At 47.0% G+C, this 20,011-nt stretch overlaps 1 protein-coding gene across 7 annotated transcripts in view; it reads left to right on the top strand.

Annotated features, from left to right (window-relative positions):
• The window catches only part of PHKB (phosphorylase kinase regulatory subunit beta), a 2,092,963-nt gene that overhangs the window by 756,677 nt on the left and 1,316,275 nt on the right, over nt 1-20,011 (top strand). For all 7 annotated transcript variants that reach the window (XM_069607056.1, XM_069607058.1, XM_069607055.1 and 4 more), the window contains one exon: nt 6,838-6,953. In XM_069607056.1, coding sequence (XP_069463157.1) covers nt 6,838-6,953 — 116 coding nt within the window. The remainder of the gene's footprint in view (nt 1-6,837; nt 6,954-20,011) is intronic.

The following is a 20,011-nucleotide window of genomic DNA, read 5'->3' as shown; positions in this document are numbered from 1 at the left end:
CTTGCCGTCTTGGTTCAACATTGACACAGGTCTAAAGGAACCACAGCTACGCCCAGGTTTATTTGGCTTAGGGAGAGGTACTATGACAGACTCTCTCAGTGACTCCGGTAAGCGGCCCATCTCAAATGCTTCGTTTATCATTTCTTCAGCGGGGGGGAGGACCTCATCTATATATATCTTATAAAATTCGCTCGGGAGCCCATCTGTACCTGGGGTCTTACTAGTAGGCAACTGCCTCACCACCTCCCCCAGCTTTTCCAGGGTAATCGGGGAGTCCAGTTCCTCTCTTTCCTCCTCGCTTATCTTGGGCAGACCCATATCCTCCAGCGTTTCCTCTATCATTATACGGCTGCTTTCCCCATCTTCCCCGTATAACCCTTTATAATAATCCACAAACGCTTGATTAACTCCCTCCTGAGTATCCTCTACGCTACCATCTTCCCTCTCTATAGTTCTAATTGTGGCTCTGGGGGTCTCGCTCTTATATAACCACGCCAAAAGTCTCCCCGGGTTTATCGCCTCCCGCATGCTGTCTCTCTATGTACCTTTTATAATTAAGGTTACACAACCTCTCCCAGTATTCCGCACATTTTTGCTGTAGCTTAAGTATCAAATCTAGTTTCTCTATTTTTATTAATTTATTAACACAACTAAACAATACAAACCAAACAAGCAGTGCAATCTTCAACCGCTTCATTATACTTCCTTAATTTCTACTCGCTGCTTCCCTTTCCCTCCCCCTTTACGAGTCTGTTTCTTTTAACCTTCTCTTTCTGTATCCTGTGGTACGGTCTCCCCTTCTATAGCATCTGCCGGGTCTTCAATTGACCCGAACAGCTCGGCTATCAATAATTTCCAGGCCATCAGGGACTCAGTCTCCTCCTCCCCCCCTGTGTTACTAACCTCTTGCCATACCATGGTTTCTGCTTCCGCCCATTTTTGTAAATCTCTCCACCACACCTCCACATTTGGCATATGGCAGGTCTTCCAACCCATGGCAATTCTCCTTTTTGCAAGCACATAAGCCAGGTCCTTCAGTTTACTCACATGCTTGAGCTTCCGTGAAACCCCCCCCAACAGACAGGCCCACACTGTGTCCACTACGATCTTAACCCCTTTTTTCCCCAGTTTCTCTTTCACTGCACTCCAGAAGCGTTCTATGTCCGGGCATGACCAGAACATATGCACCATGCCCGCGTTCTTCTCATCACATTTGGGGCATGCTTGCCGTCCTGCATTCTCGACTGGGCTTTCTTCTCACAAGGGCGTTCCTCCCCCCCAAAAAACACATGCTTGTTGACACGCCAGCCAAGGGCGCGCTAGCACCTAAGGCTTCGGTAGAGTCATTCAATCGACAAAAGGTCTTGCTGCTATTATTTTGGCAGCAGGAGAACAAAGTTGTACCCCCTGTCGTCGAGAGGAGTATTCAGAAGCCCCCCAGAATCTCTCTCTAAGCCTCCGTCAGGCAAATCGCCCCCTTCTGAGCAGCTCTTCCCACATCCGGACTCCTCTGCATCTTCCCTGTGGGCCAGGAAAAGTGGTCAAGATGGCCCTATTTATGGATTTCTCTAATAAATACATTACTCCCAAAAGACATAGGGAGGAAGACTCCTGCCCCATTCCACCAAAGCTGCAAAAGCTTCCCATTCCTACACAAGTCCACCTTTGATTACTCAGTACAGGAGGATACATATTTTATTTATTTATTTATTTGCATTTGTTAAGCGCACTTGCAGCCCATGAGGCATCGAGGCGCTGTTACAGAGGAAACACAGATTAAGATTAGGTTTTTTTTTTCTTTTTTTTTTTTCTTTGTCTTAGTTACGTATTTATAACGCGCTTAAACACTCGGAGGTTTCTAAGCGCGGACCCGGGGATCGAACCAGTTGTTGCTTTGTGTCGTCTTGCTTCCAAGACGCGCACGCTGCCGCTGTGCTATCCTCCCGGGACAATCCTTCTGATCAGGACACAGGTACCCAGGTCCAGGACTGGGAGCAGGATCAGCCAGCAGATCAGGGTCCTGGACTTACACCCACACATACCTCTGACCCTGACATTATTTGTCTAGACACACCATCTTCACCTCAGCAAAGACAGTCATCGCCTGTGGAAGATCAAATGCTATTTAATGCCATCCTAAAAAGAGCCGCAGATCATTTTGAGATCGCTACACTGGCTACAGCCCCTGATGGCGACTTTGTAGAAAATATTCTCAAGTAGAAGGCTCCCACTAGCCAGGCTATTCCGCTACTCAATTCAATAAAGAAACGCTTAGCTCCTTCTTTATTGTCACCCTCCCTCACAAGGTAAGTCAACCCTCGGGTTGAGATACTGTTCTGCCTGATCCATCTGACCCTATGTATATATGGGGGTCATACCACTCCGGACTCCTGGTTGTTCCAACCACTTGAAAGAGGGCAGGGGTTCCACTATCCACAGCGGAAGCTCCCACTGATAAGGATTGCACAAAACATGTTATGCTCTAAGGAAGCATATTACTACTTCTGCGGCCTATTCTACCCGAATAGTTAATAATACAACTCTCCTCGCTAGTTGCAGTGACATCCAGTGGAGCCTGCTCCAGGGAGGCCTTCAAGAGGTCCCAGAGCCCACGTGATCACGCCTGCTGCTAGTCGTGACTGAGGGCTGACATGTGACCCATAATAATTTAAAGAACACTCTAGACGCTGCTGAGACTGCGGGACGTACTCTAACCCAGGGGGCTCTTCTTAGGAGACGCGCCTGGCTGAAGAACTCGGGCTTCAAACCAGAGACACAGTCCTCTCTGATTAACAAACCTGTTGACAACGCTTTGGAGACTGCTAAGAAAGACTATGAGACACTCAAGTCCCTCAGCCAAATCACAGCCAGGCCCTTCAACCAGCGAGGAGGCTCAAATTCTTGCCGTTCCTTTCGCAATAAGTCTTTCTCACGGTCTCCCCATAATCAATATGGCCCTGGAATTACCCCATGGTCTTCCGGCCAAATCTCATCTGGAAACAGCCAATACCAACAGAGAGGCCAATGCAGAGGCAAGGGTAGAGGCAGGAACTCTACACCAAGAGGCTCCCCGGCCTCCAACGCAAAGTGATTTGCCGGTTCGGGTCACCTCCGATGCCTCCCCGTTCGTTGGACGTCTGTCATCATTCATCCACGCATGGGAGGGGATCACACCAGACCAGTGGGTGTTTAAGACCGTCACCCACAGTTACTGTATCGAGTTCCACCGGCCCCCTCGATATCACTCACCGAAGAGCAGACGCCTATCGCCAGCACACCTGCAAATCCTGCTGGAAGAGGTGCAGATCCTTCTGGAGAAGGGTGCCGTAGAAGTCGTCCCCATTCAACAGGTAAACAAGGGTATTTGTTCAGTGTACTTCCTTGTACCCAAAAAGGATGTGCCCAGTGAACAAGTATGTCAAACCGCAAAAATTCAGAATTACAACATTGCAGGCGGTAATCCCACTGTTGAGGCAGTGGGATTACATGGCCACTTTGGATATGAAAGATGCATATTTTCATATCTCAATGTTCCTAGCGCACAGAAAGTACCTACGGTTCATGATAGAGGACACTCACTTATCAGTTCAAGGTTCTTCCCTTCGGCATTGCCTCAGCTTTAAGGGTGTTCATGAAGATACTGGCGGTAGTAGCTGCTCACCTGCGCAGGTAGTCCATCCCAGTCTACCCTTATCTCGATGACTAATAACAGGGAATTTGTACGGAACATGCCTTTCAAATACCAAGAAGACAGTAGATCTCCTCTTCAGCCTAAGGTTCTCGGTCAACAAGAAAAAGTCCAGCCTAGACCACAGCCAAGTCAAACAGTTTCTGGGGGCTCTAATTTGGACCAAAGACATCCTCGTTTTTCCCTCCAACGAGAGGGTTCAAAACATGCTGTTCCAGATCCCTCACTATGTAGCCAGTCACGAGGTGACCGTAACGAAAGGCATACGACTGTTAGGGAAGATGTTCTCCTGCATCTGCCTAGTCTCACACGCACGTCTGTTCATGGGCCCTATGCAAGAGTGGCTCTCGAGCCAATGGTGTCAGGCCAGCATTCAATGGGACGATCTAGTGGTTGTCTCGGCAGCCCTCGTTCAGTCTCTGCAGTGGTGGTCAAGGGAAAACCTCTTACAACTGAAAACATTCACCACCCCTGCAGCAGAAGCCACTCTCACTACAGACGCATCTCTGACCGGGTGGGGGGCTCACCTTTTTCATCAGACAGCACACGTCATGTGGTCCCCAACAGTAGCTTCCAACCACATGAACTTGTTAGAAGTGCTAGCAGTATTCAAGGCCTGGAAGGCTTTCCAAACTCACCTCCAGAGGAAGACCGTTCTAGTCCTCACTGACAGTACTACGTTCATGTATTACCTAAACAAACAAGGGGACACTCAGTCTCTAGGGTTGTCGAAACTGTCCCAGAACATATGGAAATGGGCTCTCAAACACAAGATGTTCCTCCTGTCACAACACGTTCCAGGGGAACTCAATCTTCTGACAAATGTACTTAGCATAGACTTCCCCCTACGCGTAGAGCACAAGTGGCAACTACACGAGGACACGTACTCAACATCATCGCATACTGGAGCTTCCCAGAGATCTACTTGTTCGCAACTCTGGAGAACGCACAATGTCCAGATTACGCCTCCAGGTACCCTTGGAACCGCTCCAAGGGGAACGGTCTCTGGATAACATGGTCAGTGAAATTTGTCTAGGCTTTTCCCAGATTCCCCTGCTCAACAGGATAGTGCACAAAATGCACCAAGAGCCAGTCAAAATGATCCCGGTTGCCCCGATGTGGGCCCGCCATCCTTTGTTCTCTCAACGTGTGGCAATGTCATTCTCCCCTCCCAGGAAGTTACCATGCCCTTAATACATGCTGTCACAAGACCAGGGGGAGGCACTACATCCATGTCCTCAAGCTCTCAATTTAGCAGCCTGGCTCCTGAAGTCATGGAGTTCAGGCACCTACAACTCCCTCATAAATGTATGGACATACTTAAGAAAGCATGGAAATCTATACCAGGCATTGCTACTCCAGCAAATGGAAACACTTTGTCATCTGGTATAATGGCAAAAGCATCAATCCTGTTTAATGCACACCAACACTTATTGTCCTGTACCTAACACACCTGTTAGATTCAGATCTGGTTTTCAATTCCCTAAAGGTCCACTTAGCTGCACTTTCAGCATACACTATGTCCCAGAAGAAGATTTAATGGTGGAAAATTCCAGTAATTAAAGCATTTATGGAAGGGGTAAAAAGACTTCATACCCCTATTTCCAACCCAACTCCCGGGTGGGACCTGAAAGTTGTACTTACCAGACTAATGGGGCCTCCCTTTGAACCAATGCACAAGGCTAGCCTTAAAGCACTCATCTACAAGACCGCCTTTTTGGTGACGATCACATTGATAAGGAGAGTTAGTGAACTGCATGCCATTTTAGATCAAGACCCATTCATCACAATTCACAAAGATACGGTGATCCTGCACACTCACCCACGATTTGCGCCTAAATTTATTTCAAAGTTCCATGTAAACCAGTCCATTGAACTACCAACCTTTTTCCAGAATCCCACTAACGTGGCAGAAAGTGGCCTTCACACACTGGATGTGAGGAGAGTGGTTATCTATTATTTGGAAAAGACTAAACCACTAAGAAAAACAAACCAGTTTTTCGTTTCAGTGGCAGCTGGTAGAGAAGGGATCCCTGTCTCTCAGTCAGCTTTAAAGTCAGCTTTATTAAAGTGGATCGTAAGCTGCATCACACTGTGTTACACCTTGCCAAGAAAGATCTGCCCTTAACACCTAGAGCACACTCTACTCGGGGGCACAGTGGCTACCAAAGCATTAATTGTAAATGTTCCTCTTGAGTCCATGTGTAACACAGCTTTACACAACACTATTGCCTAGATTCTCACTCTGGGTCTGATTCTCAGGTGGGACAAGCAGTGTTAAGACATCTCTTTGCTACTGTTCCTTCACACATCCCACCACCATCTCTGGGTACCGCACACTAGTCTATGCAAAGCGTGTGATTCTAAACAGATTAACCATCATCAGAAGACATGCATTACTCACTGTGATAGCATTTCTGATGATTGTATCTGCTTAGATTCACGTGTGCCCACCCTTCCTCCCCTCATGGAGTATAGAAGGAGCATAGAAATCTTATTGTATCTGCTTAGATTCACATGCGCCCACCCTTCCTCCCCTCATGGAGTAGAAGGAGCATAGAAATCTTATGCCTTCTTTCTTCTGTACTCACTCACGCTGACTATAAGGTTCCCTCACGGCAGAAAAAACACAATCAGAGGGACCTCGACGTGTGAGGGATTTTGGGTACACTTCACGTTAGGGATAGTGTGAAAGTTCCACCCATGTCGACTTCCCCTTTCGATCTTCGAAAGAAAGATGCAATGCTCCGCAATTACCACTAGATGTCGGACTATATGCACAGCATGTGAATCTAAGCAGATACAAAAATCAGTATTGCTATTATGGTGAGTAATGCATGTCTTTCAACCACATTCCTATGTTTTTATAATGGTATCAGCATATTATAACACTACTATTTACAGAAATGTAACCTGTCTGGGATGTTTAAAAGGCAACACAGTAATCTAGATCTTGTTGATTTGAGAAAGGGAGTGGGAGATGGGGCCACTAGACACTTTTAACGGGCAAAATCGCAAACCATCTAGCAGCATCATTCATCTTTTCGTGGAAGCCCCTTTATGTGCATCTCTTTTACAGTGCCATGTAATATATAATGACTAAATGTTTGCTCACCTGAAATTGATTTCCCCCTTTTCCCCCTTCGTAGGTGTCGTTTATTCAAAATCTGGTCTTCTGTGTGGAAAGAGCTTATCGTGTACCTGACTTTGGAATCTGGGAAAGAGGAAGCAAATACAATAACGGAAGCACAGAGCTGCATTCCAGGTATTCACACACAACACGCCGCTCTCTGTTTATTCTTGATAACACCCCCCATTGCAGTTACATTTAACTTCCTTCGAAACAATGTTGGTAATCCCACAAACATTTTGTTTTAAATACTGTTATGAAATGGCAAATTATTAATATTTGCTAAATGGTCTCTGGTTTCCGTTGGAAAACTAATGTTTGGGTCGTATACAGCAGCTCAGATTAAGCATTGGTATAGTAATTTCCACCTTGCGTATATTATGTCTTACTTGTAGAGTCCTGAGTGGTTCACCTCTCTGATGTAGTCCCCAAGGATCGAGTCACCATGGGTATGCTGTCCTCGAAGTGAAAAATTAACGGTCCTTTGAAAACTACATTATAAAAAATTGTACTCGTTTTCCTGGATATGTAGAGCGTCGCTGGCCCAGTACAACTTAGGAAAACTTGTTACGCTGCCTTCACCATTGATGCCCTGTAAAAAACAAACATATCACAGTAAGGAAATGTCTAGACTGGACCCACCAATGTGGGCCAGTGCCATGTAGGTACACTCATTATGCTGCCTTCACCTCTGCATGGCGTTTTTCTTTTGCTGGGTATCAACCTGAAGTCCAGTAAAAAATGCCATGACACAGTTGGAGCTTCTATCACTCCCCTTGTCCTACCCCACAATCAGAGGCCTGCTTCTAGGTTCTGGCACACAATGCATCATTCATTCTTCTTTTATTCTACCATGATTCAACACACGCAATAGCATTCATACAGAATTCATTCTTCATTCACTCTGCATCCATTCCTCATTCACTCTCGTATCCCAAGCATGCATCAGCATTCATCATTCATTCTTCATTCACTCTCACATTCACCTGCACTAGGCACCCAAACAGCATTTATATGTTCGAGAGGATTGGGTCCTCCGAGGTATTCCATATCTATGACAATTAATGTCCACAGCTGTGCTGGTTCGGAAAATCTTTGGAGTATGCGTCCTGCGTCGATGACGTTGATGCGCCGTCCCCGAGGACCTCCTCCGACGGCCGACATCACCCGATGTGATAAGTAGGACGCACGACGCCCATAGCCTCAGTTCCGTTTTTTCCGCGAACGTGTTCGCTTCGTGAATCTCGGTACGCCTCGACTCTTTGGAGTTTGCTGTTTTCAATTCTCGGTTTGTTGAACCTGTTCGGTTTTTTGTGAAGACCTGTTCGTGGCGATGTCTACTTCGTCTTCAACCCCGCGTCCGGGCTTCAAGAAATGCGGGGACTGTGGGTCCAAGATGTCGGTCACGGACTCGCACGACGCCTGCCTCTGGTGCCTCGGGGAGGCCCACGATACGGACGACTGTGTCGACTGCCAGTCGCTCACGGCAAAGGCCTTGAGGGAACGCAAGAAGAAGCTGTCGGTAGGCCGGGTGTCTAAGCCCCGGAAGTCGAGGTCTGCGGGGCTTTCGACAGATGGCTCGAGGGACGACTCTCCGCGTCATCGTCGAAAGTCCAGTGGGTCTCCTTCCAGGAGTCGGTCTCGCCACTCCTCCGCCTCTTCGAGGCATTCCCGGAAGCGCCGGCATCGGTCGCCTTCCCCGTCCTCTTCCGTCGGCGGGTCGCTTATCCCTCCATGCAAGCGACACCGGAGGAATGGGCTTCCTTCGGGAAACAGATGCTAGCGATTCTTGAATCGCAGGGCACCGGTCCGTCCGCGCCTCCGAGTGGGGTCGGTGGCACCGGTCGAGAGACACCGCTCGTACGCCTTCGGGCTCGGGTGGTCGGCACGGCTCGGACAAGGGTAGCCGTTCTTGACATGCCCGTTCCAGGTCTCGGTCCTCGACGCGCTCGAGACCACGTGACCCTGTGCCGTCTTCGAAGAAGACGTCGACGCCTGTGGCGCCGAGGTCGTCGACGATTTCTCTCGAGGCTCTGCCTCCGAGGGGGTCGTCGATGCCGCCGGCGCCTAGGTCGTCGAGAGACACGCTCGGAGCTCCGGCTTCGAGGCCTGTGTCGACACCGCCAATGCTGGCGGCGCTGCAGCTGACGTCGACGCCGATTTGCTCGACGTCGACGCCTTTTCTGCCGACGCCGACTCGTTCGGCGCCCTCGACGCCTTTCGAGGCGGTGGTGTCGGAGGGACCCCGTGGCACGGGATTCGCCCCTAGGAAGGCTCTGGCTAAGGTCAGGCACTGCTTTGGTCCATAGGGGTCTTCCTCTCCCCGCCTGGAGTACATTTCAGAGGATGATGAAGGCTCTGATGACGGCTTGGTTCCGGTTACGGTTCCAGATGAGCTTATCTCGGGCCATAGCCAGTTTGATGACCTGAGGCAGTCGCTGCATGATGCCAGTGGACTGGACACCTCTACGGAGGTGGAGTTTTGTAGGCCGGAGCCTGGCACTCATGCTGATTCTTCATATCGGCGCCTTATGTCTCGGGTCACCGAGTACTTGGGTTGGTCTGCTCCCCCAGGGGAGTTCGTTCAGGATAATCTCACGGACATCCTTGATCTTGGTCCCTCCACTGACCCGGTTTTGCCGTTTCATATGGCTCTGCAGAGAAGGGTGGCGGCGGCTTGGACATCTCCGGAGAGTCTCCCGGCAGTGGGCAAGTCTTTGTCGCGAAAATACCGTCCAGCCAGTAGCGACCCCTGCTACTTGTCTAGGCACCCCACTCCAGAGAGTCTGGTGGTGCAGGCGGCTACGGCCCCGGCAAAGCAGGCGTCGTATCCTACCATCCCTCCGGATAGGGACGACAAACGTTTTGACGGCTGGGCGAAGAAAGTGTTTTCTTCAGGGGGTATGGCGCTTCAGGCGACCAACTCCATATGTGCCTTGTCTCGTTTCACACTCACTCTGTGGAACTGTGTTGCATTAGCGGCTGAACATATTCCCGAAGGGGACGAACGGGATGGTTTCCTTGCTATGGTTCAGGATGGCATGTGTGAGGCCGTTCAGTCGGGTTTGGACTTGCCAGATTGTGTCAGCCGGTCCATGGCGGCGAGCACCGTAATACGCAGGTTTGCGTGGTTGCGGAAGTCTAGGTTCGCTCCTGATGTGCACTCCCGGCTCCTCAACATGCCCTTTGACGGTGAACACCTTTTTGGCAGCAAGGCTGACGAGAGCCTTGAGAGGTTGCAGACCTCCAAAGCTGCAGCAAAGTCGTTGGGCGCTGCAGTTCGCCAACCTCCGCCTTTTCTTCCTAGGGGACAGCAATGGAGGGGAGGTTCCTTTCGCTATTACTCGTCCTTCAGTAAAGCGAGGGGAGCTAGCAGTCAAAGAGGCCATCGTAAGAGTGCCAGAGGTGGAAACAAAGGTACTCGAGGTGCCAAGGCCGCTCGGGCAGTTGCCTCTTTGCCCTCAGGCAACGCCGCAGCCGCTACCACTCAGTCATGAAGCCAGGTCCCATGGTTTGCCGGTTGGGGGAAGGCTGGCGCAGCATCTTGTAGAGTGGCAAGCCACTACTTTGGATGTGTGGGTTCTGGAGATCATAACCCACGGCTACTGTCTTCCTTTTCGGCAGAGGCCTCACGACAATCCACCACGGAACCTCTCTTTGAAGAGTCCGGATCCGCTCCTTGCGCAGGAAATTCAAGCCCTGCTGGAGAAAGGCGCCATAGAACTGGTGCCTGTAGCGGAGAGGAACAAGGGATGGTATTCCCCTTATTTTTTGATTTCGAAGAAAGACGGGGGATTGAGACCCATCATGGACTTGTGCGGTTTGAACAAACTCCTCAGGAAGGACAAGTTCAAGATGGTGACTCTTTCTCAAGTCCTCCAGGCCCTTCAACTTCAGGACTGGTTGGTGTCTCTCGACCTCAAGGATGCTTACTTCCATGTGCCGATTCATCGCAGGCACAAGAAGTACCTGAGGTTTGCGGTTGGCGACTCGCACTTTCAGTTTCGGGTCCTGCCGTTCGGATTGACCTGCGCCCCGAGGGTTTTCACCAAGCTCATGGTGGTGGTGGCAGAGCATCTCAGGAAAGGGGGATTCACGTCTACCCCTACCTGGACGATTGGTTGATCAGGGGGAGCTCTCCCGAGCAAGTCCTGGATCATCTGTCCGTCACCTGCCACTCCCTTCACAGGCTGGGCTTCTCCCTCAATTTAAAGAAGTCCCATTTGACACCAATGCAGCGGCTCCAGTACATCGGAGCAGTGCTCGACACGTCCCTGGGGCAGTGTTTTCCTCCTCAGGTGAGGGCTCTTCACATTCAGCAGATGGTGAACAAGTTTCAATTTGCCCAGGATCTCCCAGCGTCCGAGTTCTTGAGACTGCTCGGCCTCATGGCATCCTGCATTCTTCTGGTGCCAGAGGCTCGTCTGCGGATCAGATCTTTGCAGTGGGCACTCAAGCTCCAGTGGTCTGTCCTCCGGCAGGCTGTCGGACCCTGTTCAGGTGCCGCCCTCGGTAGCCCGGGACCTTCTGTGGTGGGCCGTCGAAGGCAATCTGATGAAGGGGGCCCCATTTTGGCTGCCCTGGCCGGAGGTGACGATCGTGACGGATGCATCCCTCACGGGATGGGGAGCTCATGCCAACGAGTTGACAGTCAGCGGTCGTTGGTCTCCGTCGGAGTCCAGACTCCATATCAATCTGTTGGAGCTGAGGGCTGTCAGGCTAGCCCTGAAGGCTTTTCTGCCGACTGTGCGTGGAAAGAGTGTCCCGATTATAACCGACAACACGGTGGCCATGCACTACCTCAACAAAAAGGGGGGGGGGCAGGGTCACTTCTGCTGTGCAAAGAGGCGATGCAGCTCGAGTTCTGGGCCATCCAGCAGGAAGTTTCGAACTCGGCTGTTCATCTGGCCGGAGACGACAACGAGACGGCGGACGCTCTGAGCAGGCAGAGCACGATCTCTCACGAGTGGGAGCTGGCTCAGGAGATTCTCCTGGAGATCTTCGCCTTTTGGGGGACCCCTCAAGTGGATCTCTTCGCCTCCAGCGTCAACCTGAAGTGCGAAAGGTTTTGCTCGCGGGAATTTCCTCCAAAAGGAGCCTTAGGAGACGCGTTTGTGGTGGAGTGGTCATTCCCACTGCTGTACGCGTTTCCTCCAGTCCCCGTCATCCCGCAAGTACTGCGGAGGTTACGTAGGTTCGGTTCCTGGATGATCCTCATTGCTCCGGCGTGGGCCCGGAGGACGTGGTACCCAGACCTTCTAGACTTGTCCATCTGCCTTCCATGTCGTCTTCCCCAGATCCCTCAATCTTCACGCTTGGCTTCTTAAAGGTTGAGGTATAAGGATTGGGACCTCCCTGAAGACGTGATGGAGGTGTTGCTCTCGGCCAGGCGGTCGGCAACAAAGTCTCTGTACCGTTGCCGTTGGAGAAAGTTCTGCGACTGGTGCAGAGTTCAGAATGTGGATCCTTTTGAATGTGACATTCCCATGGTTCTATCTTTTTTGCTTTCTTTGGCCCACAGGGGCTTGCAAGTGGGGACCATTAAAGGTTACCTGGTGGTGCTGTCCATATTTAAGCGCTCGTCTGAAGAGTGTTCCTATTTTAAGATTCCTTTAATTTCGCAGTTTTTGAAAGGGCTCACTAATCTGTTCCCTCCGTCACCTTTTCTGGTGCCAGGTTGGGATTTGAACCTTGTTCTTAAGTTTCTTATGGGTGCTCCGATTGAGCCTTTACATTCTTGCCCTTTGAGGCTGTTAACTCTGAAAACTGTGTTTTTGGTTGCGGTTACTTCCGCTCGCAGAGTGAGTGAGTTGCAGGCACTTTCAATTAAGCCACCCTTCAGTGTGTTTCATAAGGACAGGGTTGTCCTTAGAGTTTGTCCTTCTTTTCTTCTGAAGGTGGTTTCGGAATTTCATTTGAGCCAGAAGGTTGTTCTTCCGGCGTTCTATCCTCCTCCACATCCTGGTAAGGAAGAGGAGAGGCTCCATAGGCTTGATCCTAGGAGAGCGTTGAGCTTTTATATTTCGCGCATGTCCCGGGTCAGAGTGGACGATCAACTTTTCATTGGTTACGCTGGAAAGCGTTTGGGACAAGCTGTGACGAAACAGACTTTGTCTCGTTGGATTATTTTAGCTATCTCCGAGTGTTACCGCTTGGCGGGTAAGGATCCTCCGGCTGGCTTGCGGGCCCATTCTACCAGGGGAGTGGATGCGTCTACTGCCCTGCAGAGGGGAGTTCCTATTTGTCACATCTGTGATGCAGCCACCTGGGCTTCAGTACATACTTTTGTACGTCACTACTCCCTCGATTCCATCAGAGGGCAAGATCTGGCTTTTGGCAAGGCAGTTCTCTATTCCGCAATTTGATTGGGCATGCTAAATTTGTATTCTAAATTCTTTCCCACCTCCTTGCTTGGTACTGCTTTGGGAGTCTGTCATAGATATGGAATACGTTGGAGGACCCAATCCCCTCGAAGAACAAGTTACTTTCTTACCTGGTAACGTTCTTTCGATGGGATGGTCCGACGACGTATTCCATATCGCTCCCTCCCTGCCTTCCCCGCTGCAGAATTTCTTTTGCGATTGCAGCTTGCGTTCCTCAAGGCCTTGTGTGTCTGACTGGCAGAAAACTGGTGGCACACGTTCTGGGAAAAACTATAACTGAGGCTATGGGCGTCGTGCGTCCTACTTATCACATCGGGTGACGTCGGCCGTCGGAGGAGGTCCTCTTGGGACGGCGCATCAACGTCATCGACACAGGACGCAGACGCCAAATATTTTCCAAAGCAGCACAGCTGTGGACATTACCTGTCATAGATATGGAATACGTCGTCGGACCATCCCATCGAAAGAACGTTACCAGGTAAGAAAGTAACTTGTTCTTCTCTCCTTCACACTCGCACCCAAACAACTTACACTCTCATTCAACGCACCCATTTAAAATACAAATGCTTTGATTACCTGCAGCTCCATGCCGGATTCGACTCCTCTCGGCCTCACACTGTCTACTGCATTTAAGACCCACTGGCTCCTGCGCAGCTTACAACAGGAACCATAAAGCAGAGAGTTCTTCTTGGCTCCTGGATATGCACAGTGCAGCTGGAGCGGGTCCATCTCAGTGTTCCTCGGCCACTGAATGTGTGGGGAGGCACAAGAGCAATACCCAGGCTGCATCCGCAATGTGCCATGCAAGGCTGGGGAAGCAAACCACCACCGGCCTTACATGGCTTATTGGGCATGCACGCTGGGTTATTACTGAACTGAACTGTCAAAGTGAAACCAGGAGCGCTCCCTCAGCTGCAGAAAGGCTGCCCAAATCAGGTGCTAACGGCAATGGAGCCCATCCTTAAGGCTTTCAGGTGAGGTTTTATTGCAATTGGAATAATCTGCTGAGCTGACAACACTGGATAAATGAGGGCCCTTGGATATAGTCAAAAGACAAAGCCAAGCCCAGAGATCTTTCTTTGTGTAGAGCAGGTATGTTTAGTCTGAGTTGGAAATATGGGAAAAAGCCTTAATGAATATGCATGGGGCCTTTGGATAGGCAATGTTAAAGATTTCAATCTTATCTTGGTTCAACCAGTTTTCCCTCATCCATCCGAATGATTGAATGTTGTCTGGCTACGCAGCAGGTTATTATCCTGAGTTTCCTCGAAATTGAAGATTATCTGCTTGTGTTTATTGCACTTTATTGTAGTATTGTTTAACATTTTCCTTTCACAAACTACAAAGCACATGCAGTAAGTCAGCATAACATGCAGAATTAACCCCCCACCCTTCCCCCAAGGGTACTTACCTACCGGGGAGAACCTGTGATCAGAAAGGCAGCTCTCCCAGTCTGAGGCTCATCCATTGCACTTGGGATAACCCTCAATGTGTAATAAATTTAAATTATTGAAAACATCAGGGTGTATGTGTTTTTCTAACAACAAATGTATTGTTATTTAAAGAGATACCATCTTTGAGTGATGAATGATAATTATACAGGAAGAAATAACTTTGTTGTATGTTAAATGGAAAATAGTTAGCCAGAATTTTAAATATGTAAATGTAACTACTGTCATTGTTTCTTTGAAAGACTGCAGTTGTATGATAAATGTATATTAAAAAATCCACAAACCATGTTTTATGGATCTAACTAAAAAGGAAAGTATTGCTAGCAGTTATTAATATAATTGATTTTCCGGGAGTTAGCGATTAATGTAATGGTGTGTCCATTTAGCAGCCAAAGAGTTTTTCTCTTATGCATGTTGTATCATTTATTATCTTACTTGTTAAGTGGCTAGCAATGAATTATTATCATTGTGATTTGATTTTTGAGAAATCACAGAATCTTAATTGGGGCAGGATTATGGGTATATTTTAGAGAGCGCAAAGTATGGTATTCTCTGATTTTGCAAAATTACCCTCAACCTCTGTTAACAACTCTGCTAGCCAGGGAGAGTTGCAAGGAATGCCAATGATAAAGCAGTCATAGTAGGTTGTCTTGGAACCCAAGGCGAAGTGTGTGTTTTTTGGCCAGTTTGCCCAAACATTGCTCTTATCTCAAGATTATTTCTTCTGTGTTGTGAACACTCATAATCTTTCATTTATTTTAAGACTAATCATGTATTTAAATTACATGTTGTGATGAGGGGTGTTGCTTCTTCTAGACACCAAATAACAAAGTACTCTTGAAGAAAGTTTGTCATGTTTGGATGTTTGTAAAATTTAAATCTTTCAAAGTGCAGTGGATAAGTCTTTTTCATAATAACTAAAATTACATTACTCAACACATTTTTTTTTTAAAGATAATTTCCCTTTGCTTTTGAAATCCCATTTTTTCTGCCAGTCTAAATTGAATTGAGCTGTAATTCCCTGAAAGATGAAATACACTGAAATATAACAAACATGCTTACGTGTTAATTAAATAAGGACCACAACTGCTTTATGTCATTATGGGAGTTTGTCTGCTATCATGAGGGATTGAAAGAGAGTTAGAAAGAGGTAAAGAAAGAAAGGGAGAGTGTCTGAGACTGAGGCAGCTAGAGATTGTGGCACAACTCTGAATTTAGTGTAGGTACTTCAAAGTGCAATAGAGTTTTTGTGTTTGTTATATAGTGCTTGATATTTGTGTACAAAATACGTTTTTTCCAAAGATGGTCCCATTTTGTGGTGATGAGGTGAATTTCTCTGATCACTCAATTTTAGTGACTTGTGGAAGCCCAAATAAGAAGTAAGGTCCTTAGGCCCCACAGATGGCAAGTGGGGACTACGCCACATCTCGTGTATTTTGCAGGAAGACTTTTAGACTATTTATGGATTCTTACTTTCAACCTCATTCAGTGATGATTCATTTGAAAAGATATATGCGTCTTTTGTACTGGAGGATTCATCAGTGCAGTTTAGAGCCTTTTTGGGCACTGTATTTGCATTAAGTAAGTTTGGTGGGTGTTTTTAACGGTTCTGTGTGTTCAAAACAACCTTAATTTGGTTATCGTAAGATTGCTCGACTCATTTTGCGCACCCCTATTTTCGGTTCCCACACTTCTACCCCCAAAAGCATACATAGTCGACTAACCTATATATTTGACTTGCTCAAGATTAGTTGATCAAACATTCTACCACCAAAGAAAGGTTGTTTTAAACACTGCATGCCTTTTCTAAATACATTGCATATACTGTCCTGCCTTTTCAACTAGCTCTGAGAGTAAAAACAATTGTAAACTGTGGCAAGCCAGAAGAAAGCCTTGCACCAGATGACACGTTATCAAAGGCCTGTCTCACCCTAATGCTAAAAGGGGAGTTCCCTTCCTAACAAACTAAACTATACTGAGCATGGTTAGAAATTGAGGGGCGCTGGGAGCTATTTAGCTCCTGCTTGTAACCCAGAAAAGCCTGCTTAGCCTACTAGGAGCTACTTCTGGCTCCACAGATCATCTAATACCGTACAAGCTGACCTATGTGACATTAACTCTGCACGTTTGGGATACAATATAAATAAGCGTTATGTTCCATCTAAATAAAGCATATATGACATATGTTCATAAATAATGGGCAAAATGTTCCGTTTGCATCTAACGTGGAAGTTAGATTTGCTGAACTATATGTACTAGTTCCTCGTTCCCCAGTGGTAGCTCCTGCTCACTGGTTAATGTTGGATACCAAGGAACTGCTTTTAGCTCCTGCTCATCTAATCTTACTTTCAATCCCTGCTAAAGTGCTCATCAATAGTCAAAATAACAAAAATGGTCCTCTGTCCAAAACCTATCCTCTAAACTGGCCCTACCACCAGTGCTCCAGATAGGTGGGAGTATTTTACTCCCTATTTTTAAACTTTGAGAGTAAATGTGATTTCAAGAGAGTAAAAATGACTTTTCTCTTTGGCAAGAGAGTGAAATGTATGCGACATCCAGCCGACGTGCAATAACTGTATGGCGATCATTACCATTTCTGCATTGTGACAGAATACACCTTTCATTATTTCTCAAAGGTCTGGCCATTTGATCTCTTCTGTATATATTTAAATGTTGAAAACACAGAAACCTAGCCAATTATATAGTAAAGCAAACATGATTGTATTGTGTGTTTTGAGGTTTGATAGCAGAATTGTCTTTTGATGTTTAGTGAAAGTCCTCATTTCCTGGAGCTATTACTACCTAATGTTATGCCAATGTTATGATACAACAGTGCAGAGAGACAAGGACTCCATGCTAAATTCAATACCTAATATCATGGTCAAATTGTTATTTATATGGTGCTTTTGGCAAAGCGCTGTAGATGGAACATATTTGTCACAATTATCACCAAACCGAAGTTGGTACTCCTTTATCAACCTCAAAATGATGAAAGGCTGAGTTGGGCTTGCTGGGATTCGAACCTGCAACCTACAGATCATGCAGAGATCGCAGCAACGAGAACTCAATCGGCTGAGCTATTTTATTGGTTATCATCCTTCAGAGGTCGGTAAACCGATTATCGACTGAGGTATAATAATCACAGTGCCTAGAAGTTGGACGAATCATGTATGAAGTGCTACATAAAGTTAAATACCTATCTGGATTATCACAGGGACAGGTTTTGCTGAGTTTCTTTTTCAATTACAAATGTAACTTTAATTTGTTTGTTTTTGACTAGTGCTTGCACTTCCTGGAGAGTCAGGTTTTGGATGTTTTAATTGTAATTTTGAAGATTGGACAGGTTATAACACCTGTGATTGGAGTAATGACAATCACTCACTATTGTGAGCAAAGACTCTGCTGCCACTGACCATTTATAGGAATGTACCCCATTGACTGCAAAGTTGAATGGTTGTAAACTAGACCGTTCTTAGCAACAGTTGTGAGTACTTACAATTTGTTGGTCTCTGAAGTTGAAGAATAACAAGTGTGTCCCGCAGAGTTTCCAGAGGCCAGAATCTATCCTCAGTGCACCCCGGGGGCAGCACCCTCGGGGAAACCCTTGTGGGGAAGAAAACCCATGACTGACAGGCAGAAGTGGCTCTCTGCAGTGCTGTGTAGAAGATTGTTGTAATTGGATCCTGTTGCAATGGTTAGCGAGGAATGCTGGATCCTGTAGTGAAAGGTGAGTAGGTTGTATGAGGAACACGAAGCAATTCGGATCTGGTGCTGCTGCTCTAAACTGGATTTTGAGCTGGCGGAATCCAAGGAGGCAGGAGATGGTGAGGAAGGGAAGGAATGGGAGGCATGTTAGGAGGGAAACGAACCCAGAGCTTACCGGGATAAGGCGGAGAGGAGGCACAAAACAACTGAAAGGAATAAGCAACAGGTGGAACGGAGACGCAGTGGAAAGGCAGGTAAGCAAACGGTAATAAAAGCAAAGAAAAAAGGAAAGTGCGAAGACCAGAAAGCTTGCGGTATGAGGAAGACGAGCTGGTGGTATAAGGGGGGAAGGAAGGATAGAAGGTAGCCGGACACTAGACAGGATAGGGTAAACAGGGTAGGCAGGGACTGGCAGAAAGAGGGAACAGAAGTAGAAAAGAAGCATAGAATGGGGAAGAACAGAAGTAATGAATCGGAACAGAGAGAAGCGAAATTCATTAGAACAGCACCTAAGCCAAAATAAACGGTAGGCGTAAAGGCAATGCTGCAATGGATGAAGTAGCGACACACCTACCTATTCCCAATGGTGTGACTAAATAGGAACTGTGGGAATCAGCGGTCGCCATCTTGGAGGAAGACTAGACCAGTAAATGGTGCCTTTGGAGATGGAGTCAAGGCGGCGCCATCTTGATTTCCACTTTAAGTACCGTGGATGATTTTTTCTTCAGCCCATCCAGAAAGAATGGGAGGTTTTCCTAACAACCCTGTATACTCATTTTACACACTGTTTTTATAATTAGAGTGTACATTAAATTGTAAGTGTAAAAATGATCTGCCTCTGCATGATTATGCACACAGCACAGGAACTCTTAAAAATACAATTGTGCAATACTGGTTTTCTTTGACTGGAGAAAAAAATCATAATTTGTTACAAAAGATGAATTCTCAATGGCAACTTAGTTTTCCATTGTATTAATTATACAATCCTAAAATGCTAGGAAAATAAATATGCACAGTGCTTCTGTTTGCTACGAAAATAAACATGCACAGTGCTTCTGTTTGCTACATGAGCATCTACACACAACACAGCAGAAGCAGAATGGAAAGAAACCATTCCCTTTATCACAGTGTGCAGTTTCTTTTTTTGAAAGACTTCAGAGAAATGCATTGTTTCAGAAGCTTTTCTTCATGGCTTGCAATTACATCCATATAGATAAAAATCAAAAGAAGCATTCAAAATCAAGCTTTCTGGTTCCTGTCCAGTAACCTGATCTTTGCACTGCCCTCTGCTCTAAACTTGTGTGTAAATTTACGCAGGTAAATAAGAAAGCTGTTGTATTTACAAGACTTTCATGCATAAAAAGGCCTAGTACGACCCTTATCTGGAAGCCTGCCTGCCTGCCACTTAGAAAAATATAACTGAAAAACTAGGCAGAGTGTCCTGCCTTCAGACTTGTTCACCCTAATCTCTTTCAGGGTTTCCAGGAATCCCTGAAAGGAATTCCTCAGGAATTTTGAGGGGAATGATTATCTGAAGAAAACATTTCTCCCTTGTTTAACAGTTCTTGAACATATGTTAAAGTTCTAAACGTTACCCAAGTTTGCAAAATAAAGTCTCAGGTTCCTGAGAAGGTCAAATGTTCAAGTTGCTGTA

Source organism: Ambystoma mexicanum, chromosome 1p (genome assembly GCF_040938575.1).
Source record: "Ambystoma mexicanum isolate Mex_15411 chromosome 1p, UKY_AmexF1_1, whole genome shotgun sequence".
NCBI classification, from domain to species: domain Eukaryota; kingdom Metazoa; phylum Chordata; class Amphibia; order Caudata; family Ambystomatidae; genus Ambystoma; species Ambystoma mexicanum.
The sequence above is the reverse complement of the archived record's forward strand: the minus strand, read 5'-3'. Positions and strand labels throughout refer to the sequence as shown.